Below are 20395 nucleotides of genomic sequence, written 5' to 3'. Positions count from 1 at the left end.
CCCAGAGATTAGAATTGCCCCCACCCTCCTTGCCTTTCGTAAGCTGCTTAAAACCCACCTCTGCCGCCAGGCATGGGGGAATTGAGATACTCTTTCCCTCTAGGCCTTTACAATTTTATGCATGGTATGTCTGCACGTATGTTTGGTTTTATAATAAGGGTTTTTAACTGTTTTAGTATTGGATTATTATTATATGCTGTTTTATTGCTGTTGTTAGCCGCCCCAAGTCTGCGGAGAGGAGAGGCATACAAATCCAATGAATGAATGAATGAATGAATGAATAAATAAATAAATAAATAAACCTTTCCTAACTTTTATTTGGGTCTCACTTTTAATGAACTAGTCCAAGGAGAGTTCTCAAAATGTTTTTTATTTAAAAAAAAAAGATAAATCCAAATTAAAAACTTCTCACAAGCACAATCACACCGACAATCTCTTTCTTCACCGCTCTCTTCCTGTGGCTGCCCAAGCTTTGATCTGGCATGCAATGGCTGTTTTCCCTATTCTGCCAGTTTTTAGATCCTTATCTGAACCAAACTTGGAGTAAGCAGGCTCCCTGGATTCATCAGAGCATGCTCTTTCTGGTCCTTGCCACTAGCCACACCTCTAAGAGATCTTTTTCAGGCAGTGAAGGACTGCAAAAAAATTTATTACCACACTATGGGCATAGCTTATTTGGTGGGTGTGGTTTGCCGGCCATGTGACCAGGTGGGAGGGGCTTCACAATCATGTGACCAGGGACTGGCTTAAAGGTCATGTGACTAGCTTAAAGGTGGCCGACTTGATGTCACTCACGACAAGAGTTTGGGTTAGGGTGCCTGGCCTAGCCTGGCCTCAGTCAGAAACAATTTCCCTATCTATTTACTATTACTGAACATCCAAAATATACTATTTAATTCTATGTATATATGCCATATGTGTACATACATATTACACACAGGCACACAAAAATATACATTATCTATTATTTATATAATTTATATTTATATAATAGATAATGTATATTTTTGTGTGCCTGTGTGTAATATGTATGTACACATATGGCATATATACATAGAATTAAATAGTATATTTTGGATGTTCATACACACGCACACACTGCTCTTCTAAAATTATACACATTCAACCTTATTTACTGCGATAGGAAAAAAATTCCCAGAGCCCAGAAGGGAAAAAAAGAAAAAAAAAATCTAATTTTTTCTACCAAGTTCTTACTCTTGGAAGCCAATTGTCCACTCCACTCAGATGGCTATTTGAACCAAAATGACGCCATTTTGCTTAGCTGTAAATTCTGTTTTGATACTTTGTGGAAACAGCTTTACACGTCTTATCTCTGGGTTTTCTTATTTAAAAATCATAGGTGAAGCAGAGGGGTTTGAAGAAGTCCAAAGGGGGTTGGGGTAAGGTAGATGATTTGATTTAATAATCTGGGAGAAGTTGAGAGCTCTAGAAATGGCTGTTTTGTTTTCTGTTTGTTTGTTTTAGTGTTCTTTGAAAACCCCATTTGAGTACCTCAGAATAATTATTACGGCTTCTTTGGATAATACAAGTTCCTTGAATTTTATTTCAAGTTTAACTGACTTGAAAGATGGCTGAAATTCAGGACTGGCTCCATTATGCTTCTTCTTTTTCCCATTGTATCCAGACGGATTCCCTCTTTCCCTCCTTCTTTCCTTCCTTCCCTCCTTCTCTTCTTCCATCCCTCCAGAAGTGGGTTCTTCCCGGTTATTATTTTTTCTTCTGTGCATGCAGAAGAGTTTTCATCACTCCTCAGGTGTCACCATCTTGTTCTTGGCTTTTTTTTTTTAAAAAAAAAAATCCGGATTTTTTTTCGGCACTGCAGATGAACGTGTAGGCAGCCACAAGGCGTGACCACGTGGCACGTGAGGAAGTGAACTGGCAGCAAAGTATGTTAGAACGCCTCTGTCCCTCCATCTCTCCCTCCCTCCCTTCCTTCCTTCCCAACCGAAAAGGCAGAAGAGCATAGAAACCTGTGGAAGTTGGTATGCACAAATCTCCACCTTGTACCTCCCCCATTTCACAAATGGAAAACTGGCTTAAATCAAACAGGGAACTAATAGAAAAACAGTGTGAGATTCTTTTATCCAAAGAATGCTACAATAGGTTGAAGATGAAGGGAGATGGGATGAAGCTTTTCCTTGTGTCAACAAGTTCAGTTTCTGAGTCGAGGCAAGTGGAGTGGAGTCAAGTTGAGTTGAGTCGATTAGAATTGAGAAAATGAGAGAAGCAGAAGAATGGAATGAAATAGAATGAAATGGAGTGGAGTGGAATTATTATTATTATTATTATTATTATTATTATTATTATTAATAATAATAATATTAATAATATTAATAATATTAATAATATTAATAATATTAATAATATTAATAATATTAATAATATTAATAATAATAATAATATCATTAATATCATCATTATTATTAATATTAATATAATTATCATTACCATTACCATTACCATTACCATTACCATTACCATTACCATTACCATTACCATTACCATTACCATTACCATTACCATTACCATTATCATTATCATTATCATTATCATTACCATTACCATTACCATTACCATTAATATTATTAATTAGACTTGTATGCTGCCCCTCTCCAAGGACCCGGAGCTGCTCATAACATGCAATACAAACAATATGTATACAAATCCTAATAGTTAAAAACAGTAAACTAAAATCCCATTATATAAAACCATTCAGTCTACTTAATCACATCCACACATAACATTTAACACTCAGAGAAGAAGGGGGCATGATCTAGCTGCCCCATGCCTGGTGACATAGATGGGTCTTAAGTGTCTTGCGGAAGGTGAGGGGGGCAGTATGAATCTCCGGAGGAAGCTGATTCCAGATGGCCAGAGCCGCCACAGAGAAGGCTCTTCCCGTAGGTCCTACCAGATGACATTGTCTGGTGGACGGGACCCGGAGAAGGCCAACTCTGTGGGATCTTACCAGCCGCTGGGATTTGTGCATCAGAAGTAATCTGGTCTGATGCCATGTACAGCTTTATAGGTCATCACCAACACTTTGAATTGTGTCCGGAAACCAATCGGCAGTCAATGTAGGCCGCGGAGTGTGGGGGAAACATGGGTCTATCTTGGAAGGCCCATGATGGCTCACGTGGCCACGTTCTGCACAATTTGTAGTTTCCAAACACTCTTCAAAGTCCCCATGTAGAGAGCATTGCAGTAGTTGAACCTTGATGTGATAAGGGCATGAGTGACTGTGAGCAGGGACTCCCTGTCCAAATAGGGCCCCAACTGATGCACCAGGCAAACCTGGGTGAATGGCCCCCTCGCCACAGCTGAAATATGGTGTTTTAATGTCAGCTGTGGATCGAGGAGGACGCCCAAGTTGCAGACCCTCTCTGAGGGGGTCAATGATTCTCCCCCCACAGGGTAATGGATGGATAGATGGAATTGTCCTTGGGAGGCAAAACCCACAGCCACTCCATCTTGTCAGGGCTGAGTTTGAGTCTGTTGATACCCATCCAGACCCTAACAGCCTCCAGGCACTTTGCCGAGTGGACACGGGGTGGAGATGTACAACTGGGTGTCATCAACCTACTGATGACACCTCACCCCATGTCTTATTTATTTATTTATTTATTTATTTATTTATTGTTTGTTTGTTTGTTTGTTTGTTTGTTTATTATTTAGATTTGTATGCCGCCCCTCTCTGCAGACTCGGGGCGGCTTGGATGATCTCACCCAATGGTTTCATGTAGATATCAAATAGCAGGGGGGAGAGGACCGACTCCAGAGGAACTCCACAAGGGAGAGACCTAGAGGTCGACCTCTGACACCCCCCCCCCACTAACACCGACTGTGACCAACCGGAAAGGTAGGAGGAGAACCACCGTAAAACGGTGCCTCCCACTCCATGGTCTATGGTATTGAAAGCCACTAAGAGGTCAAGGAGCATCAGGATCGAGGATAAACCCCCTATCCCAGGCCCGCCAGAGCTCATCCATCAGCACAACCATGGAGCGCGGAATGGAGTAGCGTAGAGTGGAGTGGAGTGGAATGGAATGGAATGTAATAGAATAGAACAGAATAGAACAGTTGGAAGGGACCTTGGAGGTCTTCTAGTCCAACCCCCTGCTTAGGGAGTAAACCCTATACATTTCAGACAAATAGTTATCCAAGCTCTTCTTAAAAACTTCCAGTGTTAGAGCATTCACAACGTCTGAAGGGAAGTTGTTCCATGGATTAATTGCTCTGTCAGGAAATTTCTCCTTAGTTCTAGGTTGAATTTCTCCTTTGTAACTTTCCATCTTTTGCTTCATGTCCTGCCTTCAGGAGTTTTGGACCATAGAGTGACTCCATGTTTTTTGTGGTATTGAAACACTGGAATTCCCTATACAGTATGTTGGAATTCTTAGGTATACAGCAGATATTCCTGCTAAGGTGGCAATTTTATAGGTATTGCTCTCCCTAGGCTTGGTCCTATGTTGCCGACCCAAACCCTTCCCATAAGGTGGTTGAATAGAGCACCATTCTATTTTCGTTTATTTTGTTTGTAATGGGAGTTCACTTGAGCAGAAATATGTTTAGCCTTTTTCTGAAATTTATTCAAAAAGCCGCTTTGGGAAATCAGTTTCTTGATTACCACAGCAATCACCCCTTTTTAAACACAATCTTTCAAAACTAATGTGTCTTAATACACTGCTGAATTGATAAGTTTAGATGTAACTCAGGGATGTGTTCTACTTAACTTCCCTACCAGTTCACATCACGATGGAAGTGCGCCAGTAATAGGCCCTACCTGGTACGGATGGGTTTGGCTGCTAGTGGTTTTTACTTTATTATTTTATTTTATTATTTTATTTATTTTATTTTATTTTATTTTATTTTATTTTATTTTATTTTATTTTATTTTATTTTATTTTATTTTATTTTATTTTATTTTATTTTATTTTATTTTATTTTATTTTATTTTATTTTATTTTATTTTATTTTATTTTATTTTATTTTATTTTATTTTATTTTATTTTATTTTATTTTATTTTATTTTATTTTATTTTATTTTATTTATTTTATTTTATTTTATTTTATTTTATTTTATTTTATTTTATTTTATTTTATTTTATTTTATTTATTTTATTTTATTTTATTTTTTTATTTATTTTTTTATTTATTATTTTATTTTATTTTATTTTATTTTATTTTATTTTATTTATTTTATTTTATTTTATTTATTTTTTATTTTATTTTATTTTATTTTATTTTAATTTTTTATTTTATTTTATTTTATTTTATTTTATTATTATTTCATTTTTTATTTTATTTATTTGTTTATGTATTTATTTATTTGTTTATTATTTATTTATTTATTTGTTTTTTTATTATTTACTTACTTACTTACTTACTTACTTACTTACTTACTTACTTACTTACTTACTTACTTACTTATTTATTTGGTCCAATACACAATGAGGGTTTTAGTGGGTTATAGAGGAGATACTCATAGTAAAATATATCTAAGAAATAATAGAAAAGAAGGTATAGTAATAGAACATATCAATGAAAGAATAGAAGAAGAGATATAGGAATAGGATTTAGGGGTAGTGATTTCTGACAGTCTCAAAATGGGTGAACAGTGCAGTCAGGCGGTAGGGAAAGCAAGTAGGATGCTTGGCTGCATAGCTAGAGGTATAACAAGCAGGAAGAGGGAGATTATGATCCCACTATATAGAATGCTGGTGAGACCACATTTGGAATACTGTGTTCAGTTCTGGAGACCTCACCTACAAAAAGATACTGACAAAATTGAACGGGTCCAAAGACGGGCTACAAGAATGGTGGAAGGTCTTAAGCATAAAACGTATCAGGAAAGACTTAATGAACTCAATCTGTATAGTCTGGAGGACAGAAGGAAAAGGGGGGACATGATCAAAACATTTAAATATATTAAAGGGTTAAATAAGGTCCAGGAGGGAAGTGTTTTTAATAGGAAAGTGAACACAAGAACAAGGGGACACAATCTGAAGTTAGTTGGGGGAAAGATCAAAAGCAACATGAGAAAATATTATTTTACTGAAAGCGTAGTAGATCCTTGGAACAAACTTCCAGCAGATGTGGTAGATAAATCCACAGTAACTGAATTTAAACATGCCTGGGATAAACATATATCCATCCTAAGATAAAATACAGAAAATAGTATAAGGGCAGACTAGATGGACCATGAGGTCTTTTTCTGCCGTCAGACTTCTATGTTTCTATGTTTCTATGTTTCTAATAGAAAAAAGGTATAGGAGATATAGCAGGTTGGCCCAGCTGTGCGCGTGCGTGCAATATTTTGCTTCTGCACATACGCCCAATGCGAAATATCACGCGAGGATGCTTGTGTGGGTGAAATTCCAACAATTTTGCTTTCTTTTCGCTTTTGCACATGTGCAGAAGCAAAAAAAAGGGGGCAAAAATTGCCAAAATCTCTTCTGCGTTAGCATCCTCACGCTAGATATAACTTCAGGCGCATGCACAGAAACAAAATCTCACACGCATGCCAACTTGAGGATCTCGTACCAGTAAGGAAAAGTAAGTGGAGCTCTTCACTGAAGTGCATGCCGATGTCATGTCGGAGAAATGACCATCTGCATATGCGCAGAAGCCTCTGCTTTGCCAGCTGCTTTCAGGAAGTGGCAGCCAGTGGACTGGATCAGGGGCATGGACAGCCAGCCATCGCTGCTGGTTCAGTGAGCAGGATGAATTCCCACCACTAGTTTAGGCGAACTGGTCCAAACTCACAGCACCCCACCAACTCATGTAGTTGTTTTCAATTCCATTAATTGTTATCTATCTATCTATCTATCTATCTATCTATCTATCTATCTATCTATCTATCTATCTATCTATCTATCTATCTATCTAATCTACCTACCTACCTACCTACCTACCTACCTAATCTAATCTAATCTAATCTAATCTATCTATCTATCTATCTATCTATCTATCTATCTATCTATCTATCTATCTATCTATCTATCTATCTATCTAATCTATCTATCTATCTATCTATCTATCTATCTATCTATCTATCTATCTATCTATCTATCTATCTATCTAATCTACCTACCTACCTACCTATCTAATCTAATCAAATCTATCTATCTATCTATCTATCTATCTATCTATCTATCTATCTATCTATCTATCTATCTATCTATCTATCTATCTATCTATTTATCTATCTATTTTATCTATCTATCTATCTATCTATCTATCTATCTATCTATCTATCTATCTATCTATCTATCTATCTATCTATCTATCTAATCTACCTACCTACCTACCTACCTACCTACCTACCTTATCTAATCTAATCTAATCTAATCTAATCTAATCTAATCTAATCTAATCTAATCTAATCTAATCTAATCTAATCTAATCTAATCTAATCTAATCTAATCTAATCTAATCTAATCTAATCTAATCTAATCTATCTATCTAATCTATCTATCTATCTATTTTTCTATCTATCTATCCCATCCATCCCTCCATCTATTTATATTTATAGGCCGCCTTTTCTCCTCATGGACTAAGGGCAGCGCACAAGGGTAAAAATAGATATAATAACAATAAGTACAATTAAAACATTAGAAAATGCATAAAACCCACAATAAAAACAAACAATTATTATTCTTTCATAGTAATGGCTGGAGCAAATCTGTCACTCATGGTCTCCGGCAGTAATGGGCAGCCAAACTTTTTACTGCCACACTGTGGGTGTGGCTTAATGGTCATGTGATTGGGTAGGAGTGGCTTGACCATGTGACCAGGTGGGAGTGGCTTGAACGATCATCATTGTTCAATTGAACTGTTAAGTCCTTGACTTACAACCTCCCCAGTGTCGCTCTCTTGTGTGATAATTTACTTCGTGTTTCCCATACTCTCCTTCCTGGGTCACCCCCTGCATGGCTGGGTAGCGAGGCGAACGGGTGCCACTCAGCTGTTCAGAAAATACGAGGGAGGAAATGGGTCCCATGCCACTCCTGCCATTCCTGGTCGCCCTGCCGCTTTCCGAGAAGGAGGAGGAGGATGGGATGGTCAACTGGAGCTGGGCACACAGCTTCATATATGCTGTGAGTCACCTCGAGTCCTCAGAGAGGGGCGGCATACAAATCCAATAAATAAATTCCCACTGGTGGAACTATGTTCCACCCCGTCCTGCCTGCTGCCCATCCCTGGCCTCCGGACCTGCCAGCATAGATGTGTTTTTAATGCCTTTCGAAAGGCAAGGAGAGTGGGGGCAGTGCGAATCTCCAGGGGCCAGAGTTGGTTCCAGAGGGTCGGGGCCACAACAGAGAAGGTTCTCCTCCGTGGACCTGCCAGTCGGCATTGTTTGGCTAACGGGGCCCAGAGGAGGCCGAGTCTGTTTTAGTTACTAAAGAGCCATCCATTGGCTTTACTCTCTGTGCCGAGGGAAGATTTTTGCTTCAGAATTCCCTCTCCCTTTATATTTTATAATTTAAAGAAGTATATATAAATGCTGGTTTAAGTTCAAAAGAGACATGTGCTTAGGTTGTTTTTTTTTTTAAGTATCCTGGAGTCTTGGTTTATTGATTTTTTTTTACAAATCCAAACTATAGAATGTGATCAGACTGATATAAATCTCCCCAAGGTGAGGATTTTGTAGCGTTAACTTTCTTCTATATTCGTTTTGGTTGCGAGACTTTTAAAAATGACTAACTCTGCCTCGGCAATTTTGAATGTTGGATTAGTTTCATTTTTTAAAAAGAAAACCAATACTAATTGGATTTGGTTTCTGATATGACTTGACTCATGTTGGATTTGTCTGGCGAGGAATATTGAAACTTGCTAGGGGAAAATGACACAAAAGAATACTTTTAGATTGTTCTGACTTCAGCTGATGTGGATGGTGATGTGAATAGGATATTATTTAGTGTTGTGGTTCAGCCTGAGGCTGCTCAGGGACCGGCTGTGTCTCTGCTGGCTCCATGCCCGGAGGAGGATGACAGCGAAGAGGAGGGGGCTGAGCAGTCGGACGGGGGAGAGGAAAGTCAGGAATGGGACGAAGGAGAACAGCATGAGAGCCCCGGGGGGGGGGGGGCTCTCCCCAGCCAGTAGTTTGGAGTCATTAGGTGATGAAGCTCAAGCCATCATTGACATGCGACAGAGACGGTCAGATCAGAGAAAGGAGCAATTAAAGAAGTATTATCAGCACTGAATTAGGAACAGCTGGGTTTGGGTGTGGTCCTCCTTAGCAGGGTTTAAAAGGCAGGCAAGCCCTTGAAGCCATGTGGAGTGTTATCAGTTTGGAGTTGCGTTATCCTGTCTTGTTTCTCAGCGTCTCTGTTCCTGGCTTGTGGCCCAGCAGCTTTGGAAGACCCGTGGGAGGTGTAGGTCTGCTATCTACAGCCTCGGCTTGGCAGCAATAATTCTGTATTGCTGCATGGACTTTTGCCTTCATGGATATATCTGAAGATACAGCATTTTCCTGTTTGTAAGGACATTTTCTGTTACCTGTGTTTTTCTTGAATTTTATAAAACTGCCTTTGCCTTTTACCAGTGTGTCTGGCTTCTCTTTTTGGGTTGGTATTGGCTTCTGGAGTGACCCAGACAGAACAATTTAGAATAGGATAGAAGTTGGACGGGACCTTGGAGGTCTTCTAGTCCAACTCCCTGCTTAGGCAGGAAACCCTACACTACTTCAGACAAATGGTTATTCCATCCCTTCTTTAAAAACTTCCAGTGTTGGAATATTCAGAACTTCTGGAGGCAAGCTGTTCCATGGATTAATTATTCTAACTATCAGGAAATTTCTCCTTAGTTCTAAGTTGCTTCTCTACTTGATTAGTTTCTACCCATTGTTTCTCTCTTTGATTAGATTCTACCCATTGCTTCTTGTCCTGCCTTCTGGTGCTTTGGAGAATAGCTTCCCCTTCCTCCCCCTTGAGTAGGCATTTGAGTGGCTGCTGCTGCATAGAGAAGAAAGCCAGGGATTACTAGAATGGCTGGGAAACTGTCCCAGAATATTGAAAATTAAGATCACATGACTGTAGCAGCCCAGCAATATAGCACTGAAGCAAAACCAATTTTCAGCAATTTCATTCCCTCAGGAATCATGGCCCATGGATTTTGGACAAATTCTATAAGTTAGTCCCTTTGAGGTACCTTAAAAATTGTTGTCCTCCAATGCACCATTTTGCCAAGATGAATATCATAACAATGAGCGTTTTAGAAGTCGATAGATGTCTTGATGTCCATGAGTCAGGCTTAACTCCTGGTGACTTCATGTCAAATGACTTGTTTTTGGTAAAACAGGAAATTGATCTTTCATTGATTGATTGATTGATTGATTGAATGATTGATTGATTGATTGATTGAGTGATTGATAAATTGATTGATTGGGGATATTTTTAGTTTCCCAGTCTAGTCTGCAGTTTTGATATTTCCTGTTCAGGTCATAATTGATCCTGCTTAGCTTTTTCTAAGTTGAAGAATGGAATCTGGCATGAACACTTCCCCTGTCCTTTCCACCTCATAATAAGTTCTTAAAAATATTATTAGGCATTTGTTTATATATATATATATATCATATCTATCTATCTATCTATCTATCTATCTATCTATCTATCTATCTATCTATATCTCTATCTCTATCCATCTCTCTCTATATATATATCTATCTATCTATCTATCTATCTATATCTATATCTATATCTATATCTATCTATCTATCTATCTATCTATCTATCTATCTATCTATCTATCTATCTATCTATCTATCTATATCTCTATCTCTATCTCTATCTCTATCTCTATCTCTATCTCTATCTCTATCTCTATATCTATCTATATCTATCTATCTATCTATCTATCTATCTATCTATCTATCTATATATATATATATATATATATATAAACGGTCTTGGTATATTCGGGTTTCTTCCCGTGTAGGATTTGGAAATTTTTGGCGACGTTTCGATGAGGTCCCACTCATCATCTTCAGGCTGGTGTTTCTGTCCTTGTTCTAGGGCAAACACAGCAAGACCTGAGCTGCCTTCCTTCTATAAATACTGGTGGCTGGGTGTATAGAAGGAAGGCAGCTCAGGTCTCGCTGTGTTCGCCCTAGAACAAGGACAGAAACACCAGCCTGAAGATGACGAGTGGGACCTCGTCGAAACGTCACCAGAAATTTCCAAATCCTACACGGGAAGAAACCTGAATATACCAAGACCGTCATACCTGTACCCGTGAAAATCTACAAACACACACACACACACACACACACACACACACATATATATATATACACACATATACATAAACATATACATATACACAAAAGCAAATGCCTAATAATATTTTTAAGAACTTGAGTTAACTTGAAACTGAAAATAACAAGTGGCCATTTCTAAAGTAATGGTGGATCATTTCTTTTCTTAAATTAAAATAATATATTAATCCAAAATGTGTTTAATATAGTAAAGTTCCTATATATTTGCAGTGAATGAACAAAATAAGAATGCTTTACTAGATTGGTTTTTATGCCATGCAGGTCACAAAAAGGATAAACTAAATAGAGCATAGCTACATAAGGTAAAATAAATCTGCCTGTGAAAGTCCCAGTAGGATTTTTTTTTTAATCTCAAGATTTATTAGTAAACTCAGATACAATTTTAATCAAATCAAATCTTTATTATGCTCATAGACTAGCAGTTAATTAATAAAACTGTGTTCTAGCAATAGTACTTAGATATACTGTTTATACCACTACTTAGTGCTTTACAGCACTCTCTAAGTGGTTGACAGAGCCAACCTATTGACCCCAACAATCTAAGTCCTCATTTTACTGACCTCAAAAGGATGAAAGGTTGAGTCAACTTCAAGCTTGGTAAGAATCAAACTTCTGGCAGTGAGTAGAGTTAGCCTGCAATACTAAACATTGCACTTTTACTTCTATTTGCAGTACTAATATAATACCTTTAAAGGTTCTTTTTTTTAAAAAAAATAATTGGATATGAATATTAAAAATACATTTAGAACATTGATTAGACTTGTACACACATAACACAACATAAATACATATATGCAGACACACAAAGTAAAAAAAAATGAAAAAAAATTGAAAAAGGAAAAAAAATCAACTTCTAGATCTCTTCTTTTTACAGTAAACTACAGCAGTGTTTCCCAACCTTGGCAACTTGAAGATATTTGGACTTCAACTCCCAGAATTCCCCAGCCAGCAGATGCTGGCTGGGGAATTCTGGGAGTTGAAGTCCAGATATCTTCAAGTTGCCAAGGTTGGGAAACACTGAACTACAGTATACTGTTGTCATATTTCATAGGGTTAAACTGTATTTCTTTTACAGTTTTTTACTTTCAATCTATTTCCGTATTAATATCAATATTCCAGTATCTACATTTTATATAATACAAATCAACATGCAAACATTAATATGATGTTATTATCCATTCCCTAATTCTCTATCTCTATCAATATTTTTACACTCTACAAATACCTTTAAAGGTTCAGTTGAGTTTCGATTCTAACAATTCTGCCTATATCGAATTCACACACACACACAGAGAAAATTAGGGAAGAAAGCAGGGTGAGTGGGTGGTGCTAAAATCACAAAAACACTGCAACATTCACTAAACACTTTCCAATCACCAATCTTCCTGCAGTTAGATACCTACATAAACACATAGTGTTGGGATTTGGTCTTGTTTTGTATATGCAAATGGTTATTTCTTAAAGCTGTTGTTAATGTGCTGCCAATCATTTCTTATTGCTGTTCATTTTAATGCATTGTCTTGTTATGTGTTTATCTCTAACTTCAGAAACAATTTAAACCAACCATTATATGATTAAGATGGGGCCAAACAGATCCTACTATCAGGATAGTTAATTTCATCTGGAGATATCCCAACATTTTTAAACTAAGTTTATATTTAGGCTTAGCTGCTTCTGGGCATTCAATTAAAGCTGCTTTTTACATTTCTTGCTCCGGAGTAGCTATATTTTTTTATTTTTAATGTTTACAGTGTTTGGAAGGAAGATAAAGAGAGATGACAATAAAATAATTGCGAAAATTAATTCAGGTTGAGTTGAATTTTATCAGAAGGAATGAGCCATAGCCATCAATGAAGGAGGGAGGGATGGGAGATATAAAATCTGCCCTTGCACACTGGCCTACAAAAGTCAAAAATGCAGTCTATTCCGTTCCCATTTAGTAAGCTTCATGTTTCACTCTCTTTGAGAGTGGTTTGGCGGCCTAGAGGGGGAGCTGTCGCCTCACAACCAGAAGGCTGTGAGTTCGATCCTAGGTAGAGGCAGATATTGCTCTCTCTCTGGGCACAATGCAAATATATTTGCTGAACAAAACTCTGCATTGGCGATAGGAAAGCCATGCGGCCAGTAAACATTCTGCTAACTCCATTCAGTGGCCAAAACTCCACCCTGAAAGAGATTATGGGGTCATTAAAAGAAGAAGAAGATGTTTCGCCCTATTTGTATCTTACTTTGTTAGTGTAGGACAGTGATGGCGAACCTTTTTTTCCCCTCTGGTGCCAAAAGGGCACATGTGCATGCTATTTCACATGTATGCCCACACCCATAATTCAATACTCCCATGTGCCCAACCTGCTGCACATGAGCACATGACACCTCCCTGCTCCTCTATTTCCCGACTTTTGGTGGGCCCAGTAGGTCTGTTTTTCATCCTTCCCAGGCTCCAGAGGCTTTCTTGGAGCCTAGGGAGGGCAAAAATGGCCTCCTGACCCCCCCCCCAGGGTCTCCAGAGGCCAGAAACTACCCATTTCTTGGCTTCCAGTAGGCCCAGGAGGTCCATTTTTCTTCCTCCCCAGACTTCAGAGGCTTTCTTGGAGCCTGTGGAGAACTAAAAAACCCACTCCCACCCCTGTAGGTGCTCCAGGGTCCTAAAACCCTGTACAATCCTCTGCGCAAGCCACAAACGAGCTGGCTGGCACACACTGCATGTTGGAGCTGAGCTAGGGCAGCAGCTTGTGTACCAGCAGATATGGCTCCGTGTGCCACCTATGACAAGCATGCCCTAGGTTTGCCATCCCGGGTTTAGGAGCTGACCAGGCTAAGCCCAACAGCAGGGTCAAATGCATTATCAATCTAGAGTCCCTACAACCTGAAAGAGACCTAAATCCAACCTCTCCTTGAAATCTGTTGCTTCTTCTGGAGCCAACATGCCTTGACCTTTAATAGATCGGATTCTTTTAGTATAGATTGCATGAAAGAAATGCACAGTGCTTTTGAACTCTATCCCGGATCCTGGGGTTTGGGTTTTTTTTGCACCTGATGGCCCTCATCTAAATCCATAACCAAGTCTTGGAAAACACAGATTCGGATTGGTCATTATCCCCCCCACCCTTTTTAAAACAAAAGGCAAAAAAAACACAAGCTAGTTTTTGAAAGCAGCAAATGAGCATGGCAACATGTGCCAAGTGTTGCTGTTTTATGAGCCACCCTCAGATTTCCCCCCAAATTTACCTTAGAAGCAATGGCAGTTGTCCGAGCTGTGAGGCATGAGGATAAGAACCAAATTACCTTATGACAGCCCTGGCAAGATTTTCCTAAGTCAGTGATGATGAATCTTTTTTAGTTCGCATGCCAAAAGGGGTTGTGTGCATGTGCTAACACGCACACATGTGTCACACACCCATTCCTTGCCCCCATGCTGCTCCTGCACATGCACACAATCTCCCCGTCCCCACGCATGTGCACAGACCTCATTGAAGCCTGAGATGGTGAAAAAATGGGCAAACTGGAAGTTCAGAATAACAGACTTCCGGCTTGCCTGTTGTGCTGTTTTTTGCACTCTGGAGCAGTGTTCCCTCTAATTTTTTTTTTTTTTGGAGTGGGCGGCAGTCCCTTCGGGACTGGGCGGCACAGAAATAATAAACAAACAAACAAACAAACAAACAAATAAAAACCCCACCCTGTTTTGCCTCAGAGAATTTCAAAATAAAATACTGTACTGTGTGTCTATAACAGTGAGCTCATAATAGGGCAACTCTATCAATATCAAAATGCCACTTAAATAGTTGAGCTAGTTTCAAACTAGATTTTGATTTTCTTTCTCTCTTCCTTACTCCCATTCTTTTTCTTTTTCTTTTCCTTCCTCTCTTTTTTCTATCTGTTTCTCTCTCTTCCTCTCTCTCTCCTTCCCTCTCACTCTTTCCCTCTCGGCTTCTGGGCAGGTTTGGAAAACTCTGAGTTGATGATGATTTTTAAGTGAGCGATTGCTCACTGCTCAGCTTAGAGGGAACTATGCTCTGGAGGTTTCAGGGAAGCTTCCGGTTTCACTGAAGCCTGGGACGGTGAAAACAACAAGCAAATGGGCAAACTGGAACTTCGGAGAAATGGATTTCCGGTTTGTCTTTTGTTCTGGGTTTTTTTTTTTTGCACTCTGGAAGCTTCAAGGAAGCTTCCTGAAGCCCCGGAGTGTGAAAAGCAGTCCAACAGGCAAACTGAAAGTCCATTTTCTGAACTCCCAGTTTACCTGTTGGGCTGTTTTTTGCATTCCAGGGCTTCAGGGAAGCTTCTCTGAAGCCTCCAGAGGGCGAAACGGCCTTCCTCAAGGCTGAAAATCAGCTGTCTAGCATCTGCATGCCCCAAAATCAGCTGACAGGGCAACACCTCATGTGCCCCCCCCGATATGGCTACATGTGCCACCTGTGTGTCTTTTGTCCCGTGCATCAATGATTTCTGAAGATGCCCCTGTCCATTTTCCCCTGGGGAACAAGGACCAAAATCTCTTTTTTAAAAATAATAATAATAATAATAATAATTTTATTGATTTTTTTAAAAAGAATTTTACAAAAAACAAAACATAAGCATAAATGTGCCGTCACCAAAAAGAAAAGAAAAATTCCCTTCACCAGGGAAGATTCAATTTTGTATCCCTCATTTGCTTCAACTCTGGGTTACATTGTTCATTCTTTATAAAGTGATTGAATTTTATTTCTTACATTTGCATCGCTTTCTGATGTTGTTAATATATAATTTTTGACCTTCTCCCATCGCCTCATTGTTGCTGCTAATTTCTCCTCATTGTAATTATGTAGTCTGATTTCCATAATTTCATAGTGAATGTGGTCCGCCATGTATCTGCACCAATTTTTTTATCGTCCATTTATTGTCATCTTTCCACCCAAGCACTATTGTTGCCTGGGCACTTTCTATCGCTGCGATTTTGATTTCCTCATAGAAACATAGAAACATAGAAGTCTGACGGCAGAAAAAGACCTCATGGTCCATCCAGTCTGCCCCTATACCATTCTCTGCATTTTATCTTAGGATGGATATATGTTTATCCCAGGCATGTTTAAATTCAGTTACTGTGGATTTACCAACCACGTCTGCTGGAAGTTTGTTCCAAGGATCTACTACTCTTTCAGTAAAATAATATTTTCTCATGTTGCTTTTGATCTTTCCCCCAACTAACTTCAGATTGTGTCCCCTTGTTCTTGTGTTCACTTTCCTATTAAAAACACTTCCCTCCTGGACCTTATTTAACCCTGCTCATATTCTTTTACCTCACTATTTTTTATCAATAATGCTGCTTCCTTAGTTATTTTCCAATTACCATTCGTAATTTTATTCACTTCCATTTGTATTTGTTTCCAGCCAGGACCGAAATCTCAAACCCTTTTTGTCGCTCTTTCGTTTGCAGATTCAAGACCTCTGCCGGATGTCGCCCTGACGGGAAAGTGCACTCGGGAATGCGACGAGTACGGCCACTCTGACTCCTGTTGGATGCCCGTCCGCACTTCGCCCGAGAGGAAGCCGAAAAGCCAGCCCAAACTCTCCACTTTCATGCCCGTCGACGAACGGGGCAGCCCGGAGAAGCTGGCCAATGGCGAGGCCTCCCTGATGGGCGATCGCAACAGGAACCTCCTGAACAAAAAAATAGCCTCATCCTATGAGACCTTCAGTGCAGCTAGCTTTAGCAAAAGCGAAGAAACCAACCCAGAGGATATCCCCCTGGCACAGACGGGGGAATACAAGCCATCTACTATCACTACTTTGAGTCGAAGGGAAGTTTATCTCTAGGGGATCAGGAAGTAAACAATGCCCGTTCTTTCCCACAGCAGAAGGCCCAAAGCCGATCACACTCAAAAAACAAAAAAAAAACAGAAACAAAACCATTGGAAATTTGGGAAGGAAGGCACACCAATCTGTCGAAACCAAGGGGGCTCACCAAAGAGACGAAGGCCTGGCTTGCCTCTTCTGCCTCCCAGCCAGGCATTTACATATCCTGTCTGACTGACTCTATTGTACAATGTAGAAACCACTGTCGTCCCTGCATGTCTTAACACCGTGCTCACCTGTTCTTTTCCTTTTTTCTTACTATTTCCTTTGAATTTTTCCAATATATATATAGATATATATTACCATTATAAATTCCTTGCTAGGGAACAAACCTGAAATTGAAGAAACAAAACAAGTTTAAAAGTTTAAAAAAGAATAACGCACACCATTCTGGTTTCCCTCCCCAGCACACACAAACACACCCACACGTACACACAGAGAGAGGCAAAGACAGACAGACAGCAGACACGGTCACTGACAGACACACGCCACTGAAGCACTGCTTGAGCCATTCTGATGGCCCTCTGCTTGTTTGCAATCACAGGTCAGTGGGGGGAAAAAAAGACTTGACAGAGGGGAAGGTAGATCTGTGCGTTACTAGGTGTGCCTGTGCCTGGTTTCCATCAGAGATAAACCTTCAGAAACCCTACAAAAGCAGTGTGCAAAATAACTTTTAAAAAAGAGAAAGAAGAAAGAGCACTTTTTTAAAGGAGTGTTTCTTTAAAATTGTGGCTGGAATCAAGAAAGAAAGGGGAGAAAATATTATTCAGTCTGAGATTTTAATCCAAAATATTACACATTCCCTAAAACCATGACCTGCACATTTAGGTTTTTATTCATAGAAAAAAATGTCATTGCTTATCTCTTTCCAGTTTTGTTATTTTATCACACCTTTCTTCCTCCCTACCTCCCCCTTCTCCCGTTCTTTAACATTTTAACTTAAATATAAAATGACGGAATAATATGTAAACACACTGACACGTATACAAACACAAAAACAAGCATACATGTACACAACAATGAACGAATGAACAAATGAATGAACGGATGAATGAATGGACGATGGGGCATGACATCAATATCAAGAAGCTGCTGAACCTGGTGTGATTTTTACAAGACCAACACTTAGCCTGGATGATTATAGTAACTTAAAAGACCAAAGAACGCACTATGGATCAAGGAAGTCGCTCATTGGTCTTGTCACGTAAAATCTGATCCAGGAACACACTGTCACTAAGCATGATGATTGTTGTCAACATGGATTTTAGTTTGATGCCCAAAGGAACTGCTGACATGAGCTTGCTGATTTTTTTTTTCTTAAAAAAAAAAGTGGATTACATTCACCAACTATATTAACATGACCCTCTGGCTTCAAAATATGTTTTCCTTAGAAAAATCACAAATCCATCTGACAAGCTTCAAAACACGTTCAGGGAAATAGCTGAAAGAAGAGTGAAAATGAAGGCAGTAGAGAAGAATATGCTTCAAGTCAAACATGGCAGCATCTTGGTTGAGAATGGATGCTATTTCTTGAGTTCTCGCAGTGTTCCAGGTTATTCATTTGCTATAGGCAAAGGTATTATGCAGGTTTTTCTTAAAACACAAGTGCATTTAAGCTGAGTCTCGTGCAATACCCAATCCATGTTGAGACTCCAAGGCGACCAAGAGTCTCGGCAGACATTACTCCCAACATTCAAAAATGGTGTGTGGCTTGCGACTTCATATAAAGCCTCCAAGCCATGATCATAATGATGTAGAGCTCTGGGTCGTGACGATTTGTATAGTTTGCACTATATACAGGGGATAGGAAAAAAAAAATGGACCAGATATTTTTGTGTGTGTATGCGTGCGTGCAATAAGACGTCGCAGAGTATGGAAAACTGAGCTAGTTCTGTATTGATGATTTTTTTTAAAAAAAAAATAGTAATAAAGAATGGACATTATCAAATAAAACTGACAATCGGTCAATGCAGTGGGAACAGCTTGAGAACGGTACAGAAACACCATCTTGGGTTGTTCAACTTGACATTAAAGCATGGATAGATGGTTCTAATAGATTTAGTGACAAGGTAGCTTGGATAGTTTACTTTAAGAGTGACATAGAATATATTATTAGACAGTCTGACACAGGGGCCAATGAGCTGGTACGAATCCCTCACGATTTTTGTCTTTTAAACTCTCAATAGCAAAGTGCTCTTTCTTTCAATGTACATCTTCTTTGCATTTAATCATATGATTGGTTCTTAGCTTGCGTGTAGCAACTAAACATATTGGCACATTTTAGAAATGGAGAAATGTCAAAGGAAAGTTTGGGAATGAATTGATCATTCGAATGCATCCTTTTATATATATATATATATAAAAATATATAGATAGGTATATATGACAGAGATTCAAATTTTGACTTGATTAGAGGACTGACTAAATCCTTTCCTGTATTTGTATAACTCTTAAGTATATGTTAAAGGTAAAATGCTTGTTAATAGATTTGCATTAAATATGCATATTTTTTTCCAGGCTTCAACCGAAAATACCATCAGCCACACAAAAGAACAACTGAATAATTCATCTGTGTAGAATTAGGGTACACTGAGAATTCTCTTACAGACACTAAATGGTAGCAGTACAAATCACTGTTCTTTTTAACCTCATTTCTAGAGAGCCAATGCGTTAAAACAAGACTTTCAAAATTAAATGGATTGGCCTGTATTCCCCTTTTCATGTGCTACATAAAGGCACATCTAAGACTGAACAATTTAGCTAATTTAGTTGTAGTGGTAAGCCCAAAGGATGTCAAAAAAGTTTTTTAAAAAGGAAAAAGGAAAAAAAAGAAAGAAAAATAGGTGTGCTTGTTTGAATGTTTAGTAATCTTAGTAAAACCTAACCATCAAAAACATAATCAACAGCTTCTCTTACTACCCAGCATGATCCACAAATATATATATTTTTTGTGTGTTTTTCATTTGAAATTAGTTGAATTGGGAAACACTCCTATAGAGTGCTTTTATATTAAATAAACAAATACATAAAAAATGGAAATGGGAAGTTTTAGAGCGAATGCAAAATATGCAATTGTGCCTTTTATACTGTTGTCATGGTAAAACAGTGCTTGGGTTACACACTAAAAATACTGGACTGTTCCCACTTGTTCAACCTGTATATTTAACCTGGTTTATTTTCTGAAAAGCATCAAATGATATATTTAAAAGAGAGGAGGGTGGGTGGGAATCCCTTCCATCAAACTCAGATAATGGACCAGTCTTA

General features: G+C 38.7%; 1 protein-coding gene across 1 annotated transcript in view; it reads left to right on the top strand.

Moving 5' to 3' along the window:
* The window catches only part of LOC139170034 (dynein heavy chain-like), a gene marked incomplete at its 5' end in the record, with an annotated part of 166978 nt that extends 149886 nt beyond the window's left edge, over positions 1-17092 (top strand). The window contains 4 exons of the mRNA XM_070756736.1: positions 6962-7090; positions 7140-7301; positions 10597-10781; positions 16667-17092. Of these exons, the coding sequence (XP_070612837.1) occupies positions 6962-7090; positions 7140-7301; positions 10597-10781; positions 16667-17092 (902 nt within the window). The remainder of the gene's footprint in view (positions 1-6961; positions 7091-7139; positions 7302-10596; positions 10782-16666) is intronic.
* Positions 17093-20395: the final 3303 nt, after the last annotated feature.

Source organism: Erythrolamprus reginae, chromosome 7 (assembly GCF_031021105.1).
Source record: "Erythrolamprus reginae isolate rEryReg1 chromosome 7, rEryReg1.hap1, whole genome shotgun sequence".
In the NCBI taxonomy this organism is placed as follows: Eukaryota; Metazoa; Chordata; class Lepidosauria; order Squamata; family Dipsadidae; genus Erythrolamprus; species Erythrolamprus reginae.
The sequence above is the reverse complement of the archived record's forward strand: the minus strand, read 5'-3'. Positions and strand labels throughout refer to the sequence as shown.